Source organism: Vulpes vulpes, chromosome 1, assembly GCF_048418805.1.
Source record: "Vulpes vulpes isolate BD-2025 chromosome 1, VulVul3, whole genome shotgun sequence".
Classification (NCBI taxonomy): Eukaryota; Metazoa; Chordata; class Mammalia; order Carnivora; family Canidae; genus Vulpes; species Vulpes vulpes.
The window spans coordinates 172,272,940-172,290,798 of record NC_132780.1 but is presented as its reverse complement, the minus strand read 5'-3'; the positions used below and the strand labels follow the sequence as shown (position 1 = coordinate 172,290,798).

Sequence of the window (17,859 nt, the reverse complement as noted above, 5' to 3'; positions counted from 1 at the left end):
AATTTCCACTAAGATAACTTATAAAATAAAACTAGGGAAACCCTTTGCTTGGCTTTGTATTACTTTTGCCAGCTCAGTCAAGAAGAACATAAAAATTAATTTAAACTCTTAGAGGAGAAAAAAGGCCTGTTTAAACACTCCTCTTTTCCATTTTGGATTTCTTTTACTGATACTCTCCCTCAAGCTGAATTTCCTCCTTTGTGAAAATAAGATACTATTTGTAACCTTGTACTATTTGTAACTGATAACCACTAATTTATTTACTCAAATTGTAACTGATTTTCTGGACAATTATGCAGTCATGATGTGAAAAATATCAGCGATAAAGTTAAAAATCAACCCTTACCTACTATCGGACAATCCTGTCTCGTATTTGTACTGCTGGATTAAATTATCTAAATTTCGGCAAAGCTGTAGTGTCACAGAAACAACCACTCTCTGTAGAACTTTTCCCATGTAAGGAAGAGTAGATGTGATTAAACCAATCCACTGTGGGTGCATCTTACAGGCACAGTGTTGATGCAAAGCTCGTATCACTGCACAGAGAAACATGCCTTGACATGTAATTGGCTGAGCATGGAGATACTGAAGAGAAGTCATGGGCTGATGGGGATTAATGTGTTCCAGATCAGATACAACAAAATCAAAACCTGTTTCATTCTCTTCAGGGACAGTCATTACTCGGTGTTCTAGAACAATGAGCTTCTGAAGCACTTTAAGAAGCTGTGACTGGAGTGTGCTGCCATTGTCAAATTCGTCTTCTGAGAAATTGATAAGGCTATCTTCTGAGAAACCTTCTTCCACGGCAACCATGTTCTTACCTGCCATTTTCTCACTATACCATTTCTGTGCACTAAAGATAGATGACAGCAAACAGTGAAGAATCACTTTCTGAACTTTGCACTTAGATAACATATCAGAGATAAAACTAGGGAAACCCTTTGCTGAACTTTCTATTACTTTTGCCAGCTCAGTAAAGAGAAGCGTCAAAATTTCTATGCTCATCATCTGCATGTTTCGATTGCCTATTAAGTCTTGTGCAGTGACCTTGACGTGAGTTGGGTAATGACTACGCATGTAATACAAGCAGAGGGAAATGAGGATTTCTATGTACATAGAACTCCGGAAGTTATGATTTGAGTCTACTGGAATGTGACTATAAAAGTCTTTGCCCATGACAGAAATCCGGTGTCTGGCCAAGAGATTCTGAAGCAGAGACAACTGAGGGGTATATGCATTATTTACACTAGTGGTTGAAATGGCATTTACAAAAGTAATAGGGTTAGTTTTCAAGATGGCTTTGATAGCAGAGAAAGCATACAGAGTCCTTGATGAATCATACAACTGGAGATACAGAAGCACATGCTGATAGAGCGGATGGATGTTGAAATTGGGAGATTTCCGTGATCCTGGAGAACCCATGTCACTCTCAATTTCAGAAATTTCTCCCTCTCCACAGCTGTACCAGTTCTCTAAATCTAGACCGTCGCTGAAGAACACACTGGTTTGTTTGAGTTTTTCATTTGAAGTTTTTTTCTTATCATCATCCTTTTTTCTGGCAAGTTTTACTTTAGGTTTTGCTCCTGGTTGTTTACCTGACTCCTTAACGATGGTTTCTTTCTCAGAGACTTTTTCTGATAATTTTTCTTTGAAGCTGAACTGGATACTACTGTGACTCCTCTGTCTAGATTTGGTTTCTATGGAAGCAACATTAGAGTCCTGGAGAGCCTGTGTGGTTCCTGAAATACAAGGTGAGGAACTATTTCTGGAGATTCCATTTGCCACACACTCAGGGCCTCCCTCCGCAGACACAGACAGAAATGGAGAACCATCATTACTCAGCAAAGCACTCTGGCTCTGCTGAGCAGACTGATCATCAGTTTTAAGTGCCTCCTCACCCAGACCTACATCACTGTGCTTTGGGGGAATAGCTTCCATTTCTAACTGGGACGTGACTGATGCAGATTCTGCTTCGAGGCCACTTACAACTTTACATATCAGGTCAAACACTACCTGCTGAACATCATCATCAGGGGAGCTGGCATTTGGCATTTGGGAATCTTCTTGGACATTCGCATTTTCAGGATCGACGTCATAACTCAAGTTGTCCCCAGCAGAGGACTGTGAGCATCCAGAGTCAGAACTCTGGAGAACTTCTATCTGCTGGTCTGGAAGGTCAAAATCAGATACAACCATTGGAATTGTCTCGCTGCTGGTACTTAGAAGGGAAAGTCTGTCACTCAATGGATTAACAGTGAGACTAAAGTTCTCTATTTCGTCCATGGTAAGCGGCTTTTCACCATTTCCTTTAGATGCAATGAGTTGTACTTGGCTTACTGGCATAGGAGAAAAACAGTACAGAAGGAAAATCATAAAACATATTACAATAATTGAAATGTAGACTGAACTCAAGATTTTTACTCATTACTTTCATCACCTATTTATACTTCCCTACTAAAATTATATTTTACTTTTACTATTTTAGATCCTTTAAGTTAGAAAATTTTGTAAATGACTAGTAACTAGAATTTAGTAAAGACAATTCAACAATAGAATGTCTATTAATTGAATTAAACAGAACACATTTAAAACAGAAACAATATAAAAATTTTCCCTTTCCCCAAATAAGGTTATCATTTTTACTGCAGTTCAAAATTTTAGTTTTTTTCCCTCTTTGTGTGATATTTCCTTTAGTTACGCTATTTCTAAGAATTCAAATAGTTTGGTAGTTGATTATATATATATGTAAAATATATATTATATACAAATAATATGTATTTATATATTATATATAAATTATATATAATATATATATGATCTTCTTGATTTCAATACAACTCAGTATTTATGAATTATCTAGTATGCCTAAACCTGGAGATAATGGGGGTGAGAGAAGGAAAAAACATCACTGCTCTCTAGAGAGTTTGAACTTAGGAGAGGATCACAAACATATTCATCGCTTTCTGTACCTTTTAGGGGGCATACTAAGCTCTTGGCATTCTTTCACCTAGAGCAGAAGGCTTCCTTTCATAGGAGTAGTACAAAGGAAATGTTATAAAGCTCAGGGAAAGCATAGTGACCCTACAGGTAAGGAAGCTGATCTCTAGGCAAGGGGAGAATTCAGCAGTTAGGCAGGAACTGCAGCGGGGAAAGCGCTAACACAAAGAAGTTGGGGTGACAGGCAGGGTGGAACATGCCCCAGGCAGACTCAGAAGAAGTGGTGGAAAAGTAGGTGGAGAAAGGAAACAAGGCTTGTAGAAACACACTAAAGAGGAAGCAGAAGCACAATGGCTCAGTCGCAGGTTTACTACTCAGCAGCCACGCAACTGTGAGAAAGCCACTGCCCTCTCAGCATCAGCTATATGCTCAGGAAAATGACCTTTTTATCACTGACCACACAGGGTTACTTGTTAAGATACAAATGATGTATGTGGGCATCGTTTGTCTCTGAAGTATAATAAACTAATCTAATCTATGCAGCCATCATCTCTGTGTTATAGATGGCATCACTTGACCATTTGTAAAGTGTGAACCTCAAGTGGTAATACTGATTACTTAACAAACACTAGGATATGCCAGTCTGCACTAAACATGTCACAGGACAATGTCTGATGTACACAATAAAGCCTGGAAAGGTGGGTCCTACTACTACTATTTCACAGATGAGAAAAATGATTCATGAAATATAAATGTGCACTACAAGATTATACATTCCCAATGAAATATCTCCCCAGCCTTGAAGGATCAAAATTGCTAATTAAATTATAAAGGCATTTTCATCAAAATTGAAGACTGTCTTTGACCAGAGTTGTGCTGACTCCTCCCTTGAAAGTGTCAACTGATAAAGAGAGACAAGTCTTCTTAAGGTTATCACTGGCGGAGTATGTTCTGACAGGGCCCACAATGAGGATTGCTGGCACATGTGGAGGGGAGAAAAAGCCCATGGGGAACACCTTACTGTTGCCAATCACCACCATGTTCACCTCTCACTTTATTTTAATAATTTAATTTTAAATAAAGCTGTCCTACTTCCATGTGATATTTACCATTGCTGCAGGCAAAATTTTGCATAAAATGCTTGTCGCTCTCTTCTCCGGGATAATAGGGAGCCTTATTCCAATAACGTTCTGCTTGTACACGCTGCACTGACACCCTCTGGGTTTTGGGATGAAGCAGGAGCAACAGTAATGGTTCCAAAACTCTTGCAATATCATGTCTTTGTAGCACTTGGTTCAGCCAGGCTTGTCCCACAGAGCTAGTAGAACCATCGAGGCTATTAAGGCTATCTAACATGATGAACAGTGACCTACAATGAACACCAATAATTAAAGCAACAGAACATCAACTTTAATCTTAACACTAATTTTTCTTAAATCTAATTTTTCTTAAATCAGTATTATTTAAGTTTTACTATTTTGAATTAACTTTTAAAAAGTAATCATACTTCAGGATAACTGGTGACCATAGCATTTTAATCATCTTAACCCCTACAGTTTCAGTAGATATGAGAAAGGAGAAAATGGTCTTTCTCTCTTATACACTTTTTTTTTTTTTATTTCACAAGCATACATTATCTTTATAAGATAGATACTAAAGAATAGGAAAAAAAACCTCTTAGTCTTGTTTCAGCAACATATTCCTGGCTCATATCACCAAATACTAAACTCCCTGCAAGTCAGCACTTTTTACATGCTCTTCTGTACCCAATCTCTTTACCAAGTCAAACTTACGTGCTTAAGTCAAGGAAAGACCTTCTGTGAAAGGTACGGAGATGTGTTTTGGAATCAGAAAACCCAAGATTCAAATGTGGACTATCCACTCGACCTTATGTGTGGTCTGGGGCAAGCTGCTTAATTTCTCTGGTCCTTCAGTGCCTCATTTGTATGATGAGAAAAGGGAGTTGTCAAATAGAGATGGCATTTGTAAAGTACCTAAGCCAAGCACCTCGTTCATTGTACTGGTTCAACAGCAGATCATTTAAAAATGGTGATGCTGTAGAAAAATTAGTGTTCAGTAAAGCACACATCTGGTCCTGAGCTGGGGCTATAAGCATAGTAGCAGAGTCAGATCTACGGCCTCCTCCAGGAGACCTGCTGGTGAGACTCCTATTATCCAGTGCCAATATCTGAATCTACCATATAATAGCCTCTCCTTGGAAGTTAATGCAAATCTTATATTTGGGGTATGAGGCATCTTAAGTGGTCTAGATAGACAAGTAGCGAAACCACTCTTAGGTAGCTACAGGTTCTCTGAATCCATGTAAGTGGTCTGTCAGTATTTTAGCAACAGATTTATTATGTCCAGTTCAGGCAGAAGATTGAATATAACTGTTGGAGAAGCAGATACATAATTAACTGTTTAAATGAAACTTCACTGTGAATATAGACTCAAAAAGGCTGTATTCATTGCTGTATCCCTGACACCTAGAATGGTGCCTGGCACATAGTAGGGTCTTGATGAATCGTCATCTAGTGCAAGAAAGGGGCTCTGGGTGCTTCAATGCCATGCATTTTAATATAGCTTAGATTAAAAGAACAATTTATAAGTTTTCTTTATAAAATCTGTAAGTTAAAAATAAATAAATAAATAAAATAAAATCTGTAAGTTATTTTCTACCCCTGCCAAACTAGGCAGAGGATTCAAGAAAAGAGACATTGAGATATCTGACTGCAAATCCGAATATCAAATGCAACCAACCTGTCAAAAGAACGTGCAAAGGATGATGACTTATTTATATGGAGATCCCTTGTGAGATGCCAAAGAACTGCGAACTTTGCATGTGCTTCCATCCTTATTTTCTGAGGAGGAAGATGGGAGATTAAATTATTTTATTCTCCTTTGAAGATATTAAGGGATTTTAATAAATGAAAGTAGTAATTTACGAGGCAGTATTAGGTTCAATGTTCATAGTACTCAACACACAACACAATAAATTGTTTTTATGAAAGTAGAAACATAAAAGAGACTTAAATGTATACAGAAATATTAAACCTGAAGGATCATCTCATGTTATCTCATAAATCATTAGTATTTAGTTTAGACTAGGTAACCAGTTTTCTAGATTACAACAGGATGGAAAGAACTAAGAATGCACAGTATAGGATGCACTTTCCTTCTTATTTTAATATACATACTTAGTAGTTAAAATTTACTACACTATAAAGTTTATTTTTGGTCCCAGGAATTACATAATAATCTCAAATGAATGTGTCATTACTTATAAAGCTGGTTTATTAGATTAAAAAATTTAAACACCTAAAAAATTATGTAAGAAAAACATTATATTGCTTTGAAATTATCTTGAAAACATTAAGTGATATAATAATGGACAAAATAACGGAAAAATATTCAGAAAGATAAGCATTTGGTCTAGATAATGAACATGAATTAATGTAAATCAGGTAGGAATTGTGAAGTTATCTAGATTTTTATAGTCTTCCTTCAACATTTGTGGAATCAAGTAAACGCCCCCCAGCATCAGGGACTGAAAGCTGTCTAAACTGTGGGTGATCAGTTAGAGGACTTTCTTTTTTTTTCTATGGGCCTAATAAATGCTTTTCTTTTTTTTTTTTTTTAATAAATCTTTTCCTATGAAGCCTGTGTTTGTACATCAACCAATACAAACACATAAAAAAAGAAAAGTAACAGTATTTTAATTTTTTCGTGGATGTATACGTTTATTCAGAACTTAGTATTTCTTTAAAAATATCACATAAGTAAACAGTTATATAATTTGTCCTAGATTTATATTTAATATAAACAAATTAAATGCAAGCCTTTATCAAATGTTTTATTCCTAAACAATTTTAAAAGAATGTGTTGAAGCAGACATAGAATTTTAATAAACTTTATTCTTTTTTTTTTTTATTGGAGTTCAATTTGCCAACATATAGCATAACACCCAGTCTCATCCCACCAAGTGCCTCCCTCAGTGCCCATCACCCAACTTTATTCCGCTTATTCCTTCATTTGCCACTTCCTTTCTTGCCAAAAGCTTCATTTACTCAACACAATGCCTTTTTCTTTTTAATGGCCCATTCAAACTTACTAGCGTTTACAGTACTTAAAAATTAAGGTGATGCACCTCTAAGAGCTGTTTAAAAAAATCTTTGATTGACTTTACAGAGCAGGCATGGGAAGACCACACTTCATTAAACTGCCCTGAAGGAATGTCTGGGTGGCTCAGCAGTTGGGCGTCTGCCTTTGGCTCAGGGCGTGATCTGGGAGTCCTGGGATCAAGTCCCACATCAGGCTCCCTGCATGGAGCCTGCTTCTCTCTCTGCCTGTACCTCTGCCTCTCTCTCTGTGTGTCTCTCATGAATAAATAAATAAAATCTAAAAAACAAAAACAAAACTCTGCCCTGAAGAGGTCAACCAGAATGATAGTTCTGGCTTCTTCTCAGGAGCACCTATAATTCTATTACTTTTACTCTTACTGACTTAGGATCATTTCATATACATTAGGATACAAAATCCTTATTTTGAATATTTATTATAATGCAAAATAATATCTCACATATTAGCATTCTGTGGCTTATAAACATAACTTCAAACACACATCACTTCATTTCACATACATTAGTTAATGCAGCCATACTTCCAAAACAAGGCTATTGATTCCTCCTTAAGTAAGCCAAGAACTTGGCCCAGCAACAACTTGAATCACTGCTATCCACAACTGATGTCCTAAACTAAGAAATAAACCCAGTATTTGATTATGGGTTACTTGATTTCTCCTATTACTGATGCTTTTGTAAAGAACTTTCTTCTAAAGAGAACAGAAGAAATTTGTTTTAAAGACATGAAGATCACTCTGAATGAATTTATATAATCTCTAATCAGATACTAGCTATAATAGTTTTGGTAAAGTTTCTTTAATTTACCTTTTGGTATAATGGGAGTGGGGGAGGTGAGGGAGGGACAAGATAAAAAAAAGAATTTACCTTATCTTTATGGGTTAACTGCTGACTTATAACATCCTCACAGATGCTAGAAGAAGGAACCAAGTTATGTAATTGATAAAACAGTTCCACACTTTTCTGATGGTGCTGAGGTGTCCTATCTCCCAGCTGATCCCACAATGTTAAAGCTACATGCTATAGAAAAAGATGTAAAAGTGACAATGTTACGACACCATAAATTAAAACTTATTTAACAAGCATTTCCTGTTATGTACAAGCCTCTGAATACCAGTCCTTGAAGGTCATCAACATTCATTTATGCCACAAGGATGAAGTGTAGCTTTCCATGTGCTCACTTTTTGGTCATCCAGGCCATTAGAACCTCTTATGATAGACCTTTAATGATGAATTTTTATTTTTTAAAGTCCCTTCCTAATGATATTTATTTTAAACATCAAACATGTAAATACTTTCTACAGGTACCAGAGAGAACCCCATTTCACTACCTCTAATGACATTTAGTAAAATATTGCTAGAATACGTTAGCCTTAAGAGGATACAAATCCCACATAGAATATAATTTAATATTTATGGTTATATGTTACAAAATTAAATATAATTCATAGTTCAAATATTCAAATTACTTAAGACACACAAAATATAGGTTGTATGTATTTCAGAGTTACACATGTTAACATAGTACCTGATGATCTATGATAGCATTAACAAAAAATGTAACTGTTTTTAGGGTTTACCACCATAATGTTATTACAGAAAAACCAACTCTAAATCTAGCAGGAGAAATGATCTGGTGAGGCACAATGACTTGAAATGAGATAAAACTTTTAAAAAGCTTTATATACAAAGAATCTACCTACTTTAAGATGTAATATAATCCAATATACTTGATGTTCTTTCTATGTAGAAGATATCATCTGTACTGCTGTGATCAAAATAAAAAACTGTGCGTTTTTTTGTGAATGGCATCATACACCACAGATGATAATCAGATAATAGAGAGTCAAAAAAAGAAAAACTTTTCCTGGAAGTTTTGGAGAGCTGAAATTATACTCTATGAAGAGTAAGTGTCATAACCCCACCATGTGGAAAATAAGTTTCACTGTGTAAATGAACTTACTTCTTTTTTAGCTGTAGTTACTCAGCTCCATGGCTTTAGAGTATAGAGCCCTATTGCTTGCTTTCTCTAACCTCATCCTCAACTCCTCTCATCCTTATCTTCTTCCCTCTCACAAAACTGGGGACAAGACTGGCCAAGTAGTACAGATTAAGTGTGGTATACATCTTTTTCTATATAGTAAAATATGAAGAGGTATTTAATGAAGGCTGATTACCATCTTTAAAATCTCTGCTAAGCAAACTAGGTCAAGTACCATCTTAGTCATGTCCATATTTCTTAGAATTTACCTTGAAAAATTCAGTCTTCTCAGCTATGTATCTCAGATTGCCCGGAGTGAGGGGGGGTCTAATAACGACTGCTACTCTTCCCTGGTTTGGACTTAAGGGTTGTGCAGACTCCACGCTGTTGATGTTTTCCCCGGTGACCATGGCCACAGACTGAGTCAGTCCCACCAGGTCCATGACTAATGAAATAGCAACACTCTGCACACTGAAATCACTTGCGTGGCTGCAAGCATTCATCAGAGTCTGGAGCCACAGTGGAGGCTGCACGTGCTCCCAGTCTGAAACAAAAGATGGAAGACAACACAGTCCATCATGATAAACCTTTCACACAGACTCTAACTTCCAGGTTAATTTAAAAAAAAAAAAAAAAAAAACAAAGCACCTCTTCTTACTACCTTTTGGCCTTGATCTGTTAGAAAACCATAATTCCATAATTTCTCACCTAGACTGGAGCTTTAAGAAAATAAAACAGCAACATGAATTTCATAAACTTTTTTGGTATGTAATTTTCTTTATGCCAAGTCATAAATCTATTTCCCTGTCCTGACACACAGTACATTAATCAATAAACATTATATAGCACTCGCTGCATTTTGGGTGTACCTATATAAAAAAATTAAATAATGCTAAACACTTAATAAAGGAAACCAATGGATTTAAATGTTACATTATGTTTCTCCAAAGGAGTTAATTTCCTTCTTAGCTTCTACTCATTTGCAAGCAAACAGTGAAAGACATCAAAATCGCAAAATTTTCCAATATAGCAATATATATCTCCCCATAAAGATAGTATTTCATTTTTAAAAATCTACAAATTAAAATAACACCTTAAAAAATTAACTGGCTAAAAAAAAAAAAATCCCAGTTTTAATATCTGAGTGCTTCTTAAAAAAAAAAAAAAAAGTGTGTCGTAAAAAATATTTAAACATATACATAAAACCAAGATGACCTTACCAGTCTCTGATTTTTCAGTATGTAAGTCTGAGGTATGGTTCCCCTCTGCAATGTAAACTGGGAAACTGGAGCACTCCAGGAAGAGCTGGCAGGCAGAAAGGAAGGCAGAAAGGTATTCTTTTGAAGTTTTGTGTTTACTTATGTTTCTCTCTTTTACATCTCCATGCGAATCCCTGTCCCATTTTGAAGTCTCTCCTTGCTCTCGACTGGGATCCCCCAGATGCTCTGTAGCCAAAGCCTGAGAAAAAGTGTTACCCTGAATGATGTAGAGATTGATAAGTCTGGTGAGAAACTGCTGGACGTACTCCAAGCAGCACTGCATTGCGGTTTTCTGGGCTGTCTTCCCACTTCGAGGTGCTGTCCCCTGAGTGACTATGGATGGGGGCTGGATGATGGTTTCTTCAGATCCCACAGTGGAGGCTGTTTCTGTCTCAGAGGATGTGCTACCAATGGGGATGGCAGCTGTCCTCTGCCCCTCACTCAGGTCTCTGTCAATGTCATCACTTCGGTCTGCTTGATACTGTATAAACTCAGTGAATCCACTCTCTGATGATCGACTACTTGGTGGATTTTCTCCATCTTCAAACACTTCACTAGGATTTTCTAGAGAAACTGATGATACCTGGTAGACATTAAAAAGAGCAAAGGCTAAGCAGTTAACTGTGTATATTAGAAATTAAAAATTAGAAATGGCCATGCTTTGAGAAATGTCAGTTGGATTAGATGATTTAAAACTTAATCTACATGTCTGTTTGAATCTCAGAACAATTCCTACAACTGATTCATAGGTCTATGATAATCAATAGGAAATACTCATGAGTCTAATAAATAGATTAATATAAACTCATTCGCTAAGTGTTTATTATTCACTACATACATAACATAAGGCTGGGTTCTTGAGGGCAAAATATGTGTATGCACAAATCTCTATGATCTCTATGTATCCTTATTTTCAAACAACTGACAATTTATTCAGTCTACTTCATGAAATCACTTTCCTAATGTCTAAACAATGCAAGGAATGAGAAATTTTAAAAACCAGAAATAAATTCTAATAGGTCATCTGTTCAGAAACCATTATGTGAAATTTCTGTATGAAATGTGTAGAGTACTATTTAAATGTTTGCCATCAATCTTACATTCTTTTGACAAACAGATGCTGAACCTACATTATATATACGCCAGACACTGTATTAGGTACTAGGAATAAAAGGAGTAAGTTTGAAATCTGAATAAGATAGAAAGACAATTAAAATTATCAACAAAACATGGACCAGCCACTGGAGTGGAGCTGGAATGCATTAACCATCCCTTTCCTACAAAGACAGGAGAAGTACAATCACTGAGCATATTTTCTGGCTTAGTTTAAGGAGACAAAAGTTGTACATATCATGCATTGCTTGGGGACCATGCCAAAGCATAAGCTGAACCTGAATAAGAGCACCTTTTAATCACTAAAAAGTGATCTTATTGAAGATTACTGAAGATACACACTAAATGTTCTGCTGCTACAAAGCTGGGCCTCACACAGTGTTCCTTGCTTCAGTGAATGACATCACCATTCATCAAATCAAAAGACAGAAACCTAGGGATTCTTGGGATCTTCTCCACCTTTCCTTCTCACTTTCCCTATAGCCACTTCAGAATAGCGGTTAACGGTACTAGCCACGAATTAGCTAAGATTCTGACACTAGTTTGGCAAGCTATTTAACAGTATCCTGATAAATGTAATTGAGATACCAACAGTTCCTATATCTTACAGTTGCTGTGAGGATTAAGTAAAACAGTATATATAAAACACATGGCTTAGTACCTGCCAGTTAGTAAACACTCAATAAATGTCAGTGATCATTCATTACCCTTTCTAATCCATTAGTAGAGTCTTACTGATTTTTCTCTCTTCAATATATGGCTAATCCATTTATTTCTCAGTCTTCATGTCCCCACCTTAATAGCATGTTACCACCACCTCTTGCCTGCACTACTGTAGGTCTCCCCACATCCATTTTGTTTCTGAGATCCAGGCTCCACACTGCAAGTAATTTATCTATTATATGAATCATGTTATATCACTTGCCTGTTACCCTATGTCTTCCCATTGCTTCTAAAATAAAAGAATAAAAGCCCCAGCATGGTGAAAAGGCTCTCTAGGAGCTGACCCCTGCCTCCCAACCAGCAAAAATGGTAGTCAGGTAGTCAGGGACTGTGCCTACTTCACCAATGAATACACAAAGTGGGTATTGGATAAAGAGAGGCTGTCTGCTCTATTTCTTTCAAAGGTAAGCTACTGAGGGTCCAGGGAAGTTGAAAACAAAATCTGCCCAAGCTTACATAGCAAATAAGGTTAGTAGTTATTAGAAGAGCTTTGCTTAGATGATTCTGAACTTCATGGTATTTTTACTATTACTATAACAGTATGAGAACCTTCCATATCACACTGCCAAAGTTTAGAGGCAGCAATCAGAATTGAACTAATTTGAAAGGTCAACATTTCTAATTTGAAAGGTTAAAACCATCTAAAACCCTGTAACACCTTTTTGAAAAGAAGCCTTATTTAAATGATACAACTGTCATTAGCTTATTATTGTAAAGTTATTTCTGTATTAATCTTTTTCATATAAGGATCATAAAACAATGAACATTACATTAATAGAATTCAAGCTATAAATTCAGTTAAACTTATATACATTTATTTAGTTGTATGGTCTATATTATATAACTGTTTCAGATTATTTTATAATAAAATATATTTCTGAAAAGAGAAAGAAATGACATTTTGGACATTTAAAAATCCAAAATTTTTAAAAAATGTACATGGAGACAAAATTAGAGTAATGATTTTTTTAAAGAATCACTCCTTCACTTATACTTTTAAAAAAAGGAATAAAGAAAATACCCTCAGCTTTCAAATATAATAAATTTTAGACATTTCAGTGAAGATAATATCAGTGTGCTTTGGTAAAAGAAAAGGGAAGAACATATATAGTCTGAGAATACAGAAGAGAACCAAAGAGAGAGGAGAGGGTAAAGCATACTTTCAAGTTAATACCCAATTATGTTTAAAAAAAAAAAAAGTATGGGATCCCTGGGTGGCGCAGCGGTTTAGCGCCTGCCTCTGGCCCAGGGCGCGATCCTGGAGACCCGGGATCGAATCCCACGTGGGGCTCCCGGTGCGTGGAGCCTGCTACTCCTTCTGCCTATGTCTCTGCCTCTCTCTCTCTCTCTCTGTGTGTGTGACTATCATAAATAAATAAAAATTTAAAAAAGTATTTGTCTTTCATTTAGTATGAATGTACGTTCCCATTTACTTTAACCTATAACCATTAATAAGTGCCTCTAGATGTTTTCTATATAATACATATTTGAATATGCTAATGGGAGAGTGCTGAAGTCCTCCCATTTTGAACTAATCTCATTCAAAAACCAACAAAAAAACAGGGATGCCAGGATGTCTCAGCAGTTGGGGGCTCCTGCCTTCGGCTCATGACCCCCGAGATCCGGGGATCGAGTCCTGCATCAGACTCCATGCAAGGAGCCTGCTTCTCCTGCTGCCTATGTCTCTACCTCTCTTTCTCAGTCAGTGTCTCTCATGAATAAATAAATAAATCTTAAAAAAAAAAAAAAAAAACAAAAACAAAGCAATTAACAACTATTTTAGGTTTATTTCTAAGTACATCCTAGAGGCATAAATTAAGGAAACAGAACAAAATCAATTCTCCTAACAGAATCAGTATTATGTATCACATATAAATAATAAACAGGTAGGAACAAAAATAAGAGACTGGTTTTGGTTTATGTAAGATAATCCTGGGATATGTTTAAACTGAGCATGGGTCAGGGACATTCATTTCATATATGGAAAACAATACATTTAAAAAATTCACTAAAAAAGTTTTAAGATTGGGACGCCGGAATTGCTCAGCGGTTGGGTGCCTGCCTTTGGCCCAGGTTTGTGATCTCATGGTCCTGGGATCAGGTCCCACATCGGGCTCCTTGCATGGAGCCTGATTATCCCTCTGCCTGTGTCTCTGCCTCTCTCTCTCTCTCTCTGTCTGTGTCTCTCATGAATAAATAAATAAAATCTTTTAAAAAAAAGTTTTAAGATTAATACTTGATGGGAAAGGTTATATTAGATGATCCTGATAAAATATTTTGCTAGCTGTAAAAAAATTTTAAAAAGCAACTGAAATAAAAAAAAGGGCAACTATACAAACCCAGGATTTAGGTAATGAATCCCAAGTAAGAGAAAATTTTAAATCTTTGTTTTTAAAATAGTGCTTAAATTCAATGGAATTATCTATGTGTTTTTTTCCACAGGTGCATCACAGTTGTTTTAAGCATGATACTATGGCCAGAAATTAAAATTACGTAATTCTATTTAAAATTAGAAAGCTGGCATTAAGAATCTGGAAGACTGAATCGAGCAGAAAGATTCTGGATATCAAGAAGAGCACAAAAAAAATTTAGTGTATATGTGAAAGTAAAGTTTAGACTATAAACCCGCTGTCCAATATGGTAGCTACTAGCCACATGTGGCTACTAAGCTCTTCCAATATGGCTGATCTGGCAAAGGAACTAAATTTTTTTTCAATTAAAGTTCAAAAAGTAATGTTTTAGTTATGATACAACTTTTACATAGGTTTAGAATAACTTGGTATGTGAATTTAATTTTTCAAACGTACACTATAAAATTAAATACAGATTAATTATTTCTGATAAAAATTTTGCATTTCAATGCTGTAAATATAAAATGCATGCTGGAATTTTGAAGACCTAGTACAAAAAATAAATGTAAAATACCTCATTTTTAAAATATTACATCAATTTTATATTGATTATATGCTAAAATAATATATTAGCTATATTGGGCTAAATAAAATATAATTAAATTATTTTCACCTGTTTCTGTTTCTTAATATGGCTACCAGAAAGTTAAAAATTACATATCTTGCTTAATTATATTTTTAGTGGAGGGCTGATATAGACAGCTAAATTGCCAAAAGCCTAAGGGATGGTCTACTGCCACAACAACTGAATCTAAAAAAAAAAAAATTCAATAATATTTAAATGACTAGGGATCCCTGGGTGGCGCAGCGGTTTGGCACCTGCCTTTGGCCCAGGGCACGATCCTGGAGGCCCGGGATCGAATCCCACATCGGGCTCCCAGTGCATGGAGCCTGCTTCTCCCTCTGCCTGTGTCTCTGCCTCTCTCTCTCTCTGTGTGACTATCATAAATAAATAAAAATTAAAAAATATATATTTAAATGACTATATATAAACTAGTCTGCTTTGAAGAAATACAGTTGGTCTAATACCAAAAATAATAGCAAACCTTACCTTTTTGTCTTCCCATTCTTTGACTGAGTTGCTCTGCCCACTTGTAAACTGCAATACACCTCCAGAGCTGGCAGATAAGAGTGGAGGTTGAACCTTGCTAAGGATCTTTGAGCAGAGCCTGAGTGAATCTGTGAGTTCAGACAAGTGCAATGTCTGGAGATGGCTTGTCAGGGCAGAAATCATCCTGAGCAGCAACTGGGGCAAGTGTTCTGTCTGGATTTCAATGTAAGTCTCCTGAGGATGAAAAATGAAATGACAAAAGTGTATATATATATATATATATATATATATAAAATTCTATTATTTCATTTATTTTTAATGTACGTAACACAAAAGAAATAATTTTACTCATCTGTAATACTTTATATGTATCATGCTCTTAATTAACATTGTATGGCCATGTTATTACTGGCTTATAAAATTTCTATTCCCAAATTCTCAATTTAAGTACTTCAAGGTATATATTATAAAATAACCCCAGTTTTATCTGCTATATTACTGAAACTATAACAAAAGTGAATGCAATCAGTTCAAGACAAAACAGGCCAAATATCATACCTGACACAGCACCCTCATACTTCTAGTAGGCTTCAAAATGAGAAAGCAAAGAATTGAGGAGAGAAAAGGAGAAAAGATTTCCAACAGTCTTCATTTAACAGAAAGAATTATTAGTTAAATATAAATGCAGCATTAAACTACTATACATTAACATTTAAGATTTCAATAACATGCAGTTGTGAAGTATATTCCATGTATTACATAAGACATATATATATCTCTCATATATATATATATATCAGAGGACAAAACTTGGAAAAATTCATAGGAAAAAAAAGCTATGCCAAAAGGGAAAAAAAAAATCAATTTAACATTGAAAAGAAAATTTATTGACAGATGAGGTCTATCTCCAAATGAAATGTTTGAACTATGTTATTACATTTCCTCAATACTTTTTTACCAAGGTGGTCTTACCAAAGAAACTATATCCAACAAAAAATCCACCAGTAAGCAGAAATTCGTTAGCTGTAACTCAGATGACTCACTACTATCTCCAGGCCCAATCTGAAGTCTGGCATGCAATGTTCTCCTAAAAGGACAAAATTCACTTTATTGAGTATACTACCAAGTGGTATGTATATTTATATCATACATACATCACGTTCTTTTTAATGAGAGTCAACACTGGGACACACACATTGATGTCCCTGTGAACATTTCCGTTCCCCTAGAACACTTAACTCTACGTGAAAAATTTCCAAAGCAATATTCCTAGGCTTATAACTCTCCCTGGAACGCTCATCCTCTTCCAAGTGTTCTGGGTGGCTCTCACTCTTTTGGACTTATTTCCCATGGTTTCCACTACATATATCATCTCTAGTTAAAATGGATTGCTTGCTGCTTGATTTATAACCTTGGGGCCTTTTTTTAATACCAATTTGTCCTCCTGATTCGCCATCTTCCCTCAAACTCATTCTCTCAAATTCAGAATGCATCCATCCTTCAAGGTCTGAGATCAAAAGGTGTCTCCACCAGGAAACCTCTTCTGATTCATTCCTCCAACAAACATTCACTTTAAATCATATTAGTCCTAGACCATATATTGATTGTCCTACACTCTGAAGATGCAAAGAATACGACAGAGTCCCTAACAAGCAAGAAATAAAAGTGTATAGATAAATAAATATAACAATGTGGCAGTGCAGGCATTGATTCTGATGGAAGATTTAAGGGAGTCACAGAAGGGACGCCTGGGTGGCTCAGGAGGTTGAATGTCTGCCTTTGGCTCAAGACAAGATCCCAGGGTCCTGGGATCGAGTCCTGCATCGGGCTCCCTGAGAGGAGCCTGCTTCTCTCTCTGTGTCTCTGCCTCTTTCTCTGTCTCTAATGAATAAATAAATAAAATCTTAAAAAAAAAAAAAGGAAAGCTATTGATCTCCCAGATGGGCTAAGGGGAAGAATGTTTTAGAAGAAATAGCACAAGTGAAGACTCAGCAGCAGGAGTGAAGGTTCAGTCAATCGATGTGTGTTCAGGCAATAGTACAGAAGGGCAAAGAAGAATGGATGAGTGTTTGTGAAGGTGGAAACCCAGGGCTAGGTGGCAAAAAGATACTCATTATTCTTCAACATTCCTACTACATTTTAATATATAAAGGCATCTGTAAACTTTTTTTAAAAGTTTGTTTGTTTATTTATTTATTTATTTATTTATTTATTTATTTATTTATTTATTTATTTATTTATTTAT

At 35.8% G+C, this 17,859-nt stretch overlaps 1 protein-coding gene across 13 annotated transcripts in view; it reads right to left on the bottom strand.

Moving 5' to 3' along the window:
• DOP1A (DOP1 leucine zipper like protein A) overlaps window positions 1-17,859 on the bottom strand; it is a 110,871-nt gene that overhangs the window by 30,972 nt on the left and 62,040 nt on the right. For 7 of the 13 annotated variants that reach the window (XM_072736215.1, XM_072736176.1, XM_072736211.1 and 4 more), the window contains exons 12-20: window positions 16,587-16,701; window positions 16,173-16,202; window positions 15,615-15,848; window positions 10,278-10,899; window positions 9,327-9,601; window positions 7,944-8,096; window positions 5,698-5,798; window positions 4,047-4,306; window positions 347-2,336 (exon numbers count right to left, since the gene is read on the bottom strand). In XM_072736215.1, coding sequence (XP_072592316.1) covers window positions 347-2,336; window positions 4,047-4,306; window positions 5,698-5,798; window positions 7,944-8,096; window positions 9,327-9,601; window positions 10,278-10,899; window positions 15,615-15,848; window positions 16,173-16,202; window positions 16,587-16,701 — 3,780 coding nt within the window. The remainder of the gene's footprint in view (window positions 1-346; window positions 2,337-4,046; window positions 4,307-5,697; window positions 5,799-7,943; window positions 8,097-9,326; window positions 9,602-10,277; window positions 10,900-15,614; window positions 15,849-16,172; window positions 16,203-16,586; window positions 16,702-17,859) is intronic. The other 6 variants (XM_072736203.1, XM_072736226.1, XM_072736186.1 and 3 more) reach the window with 1 other exon arrangement.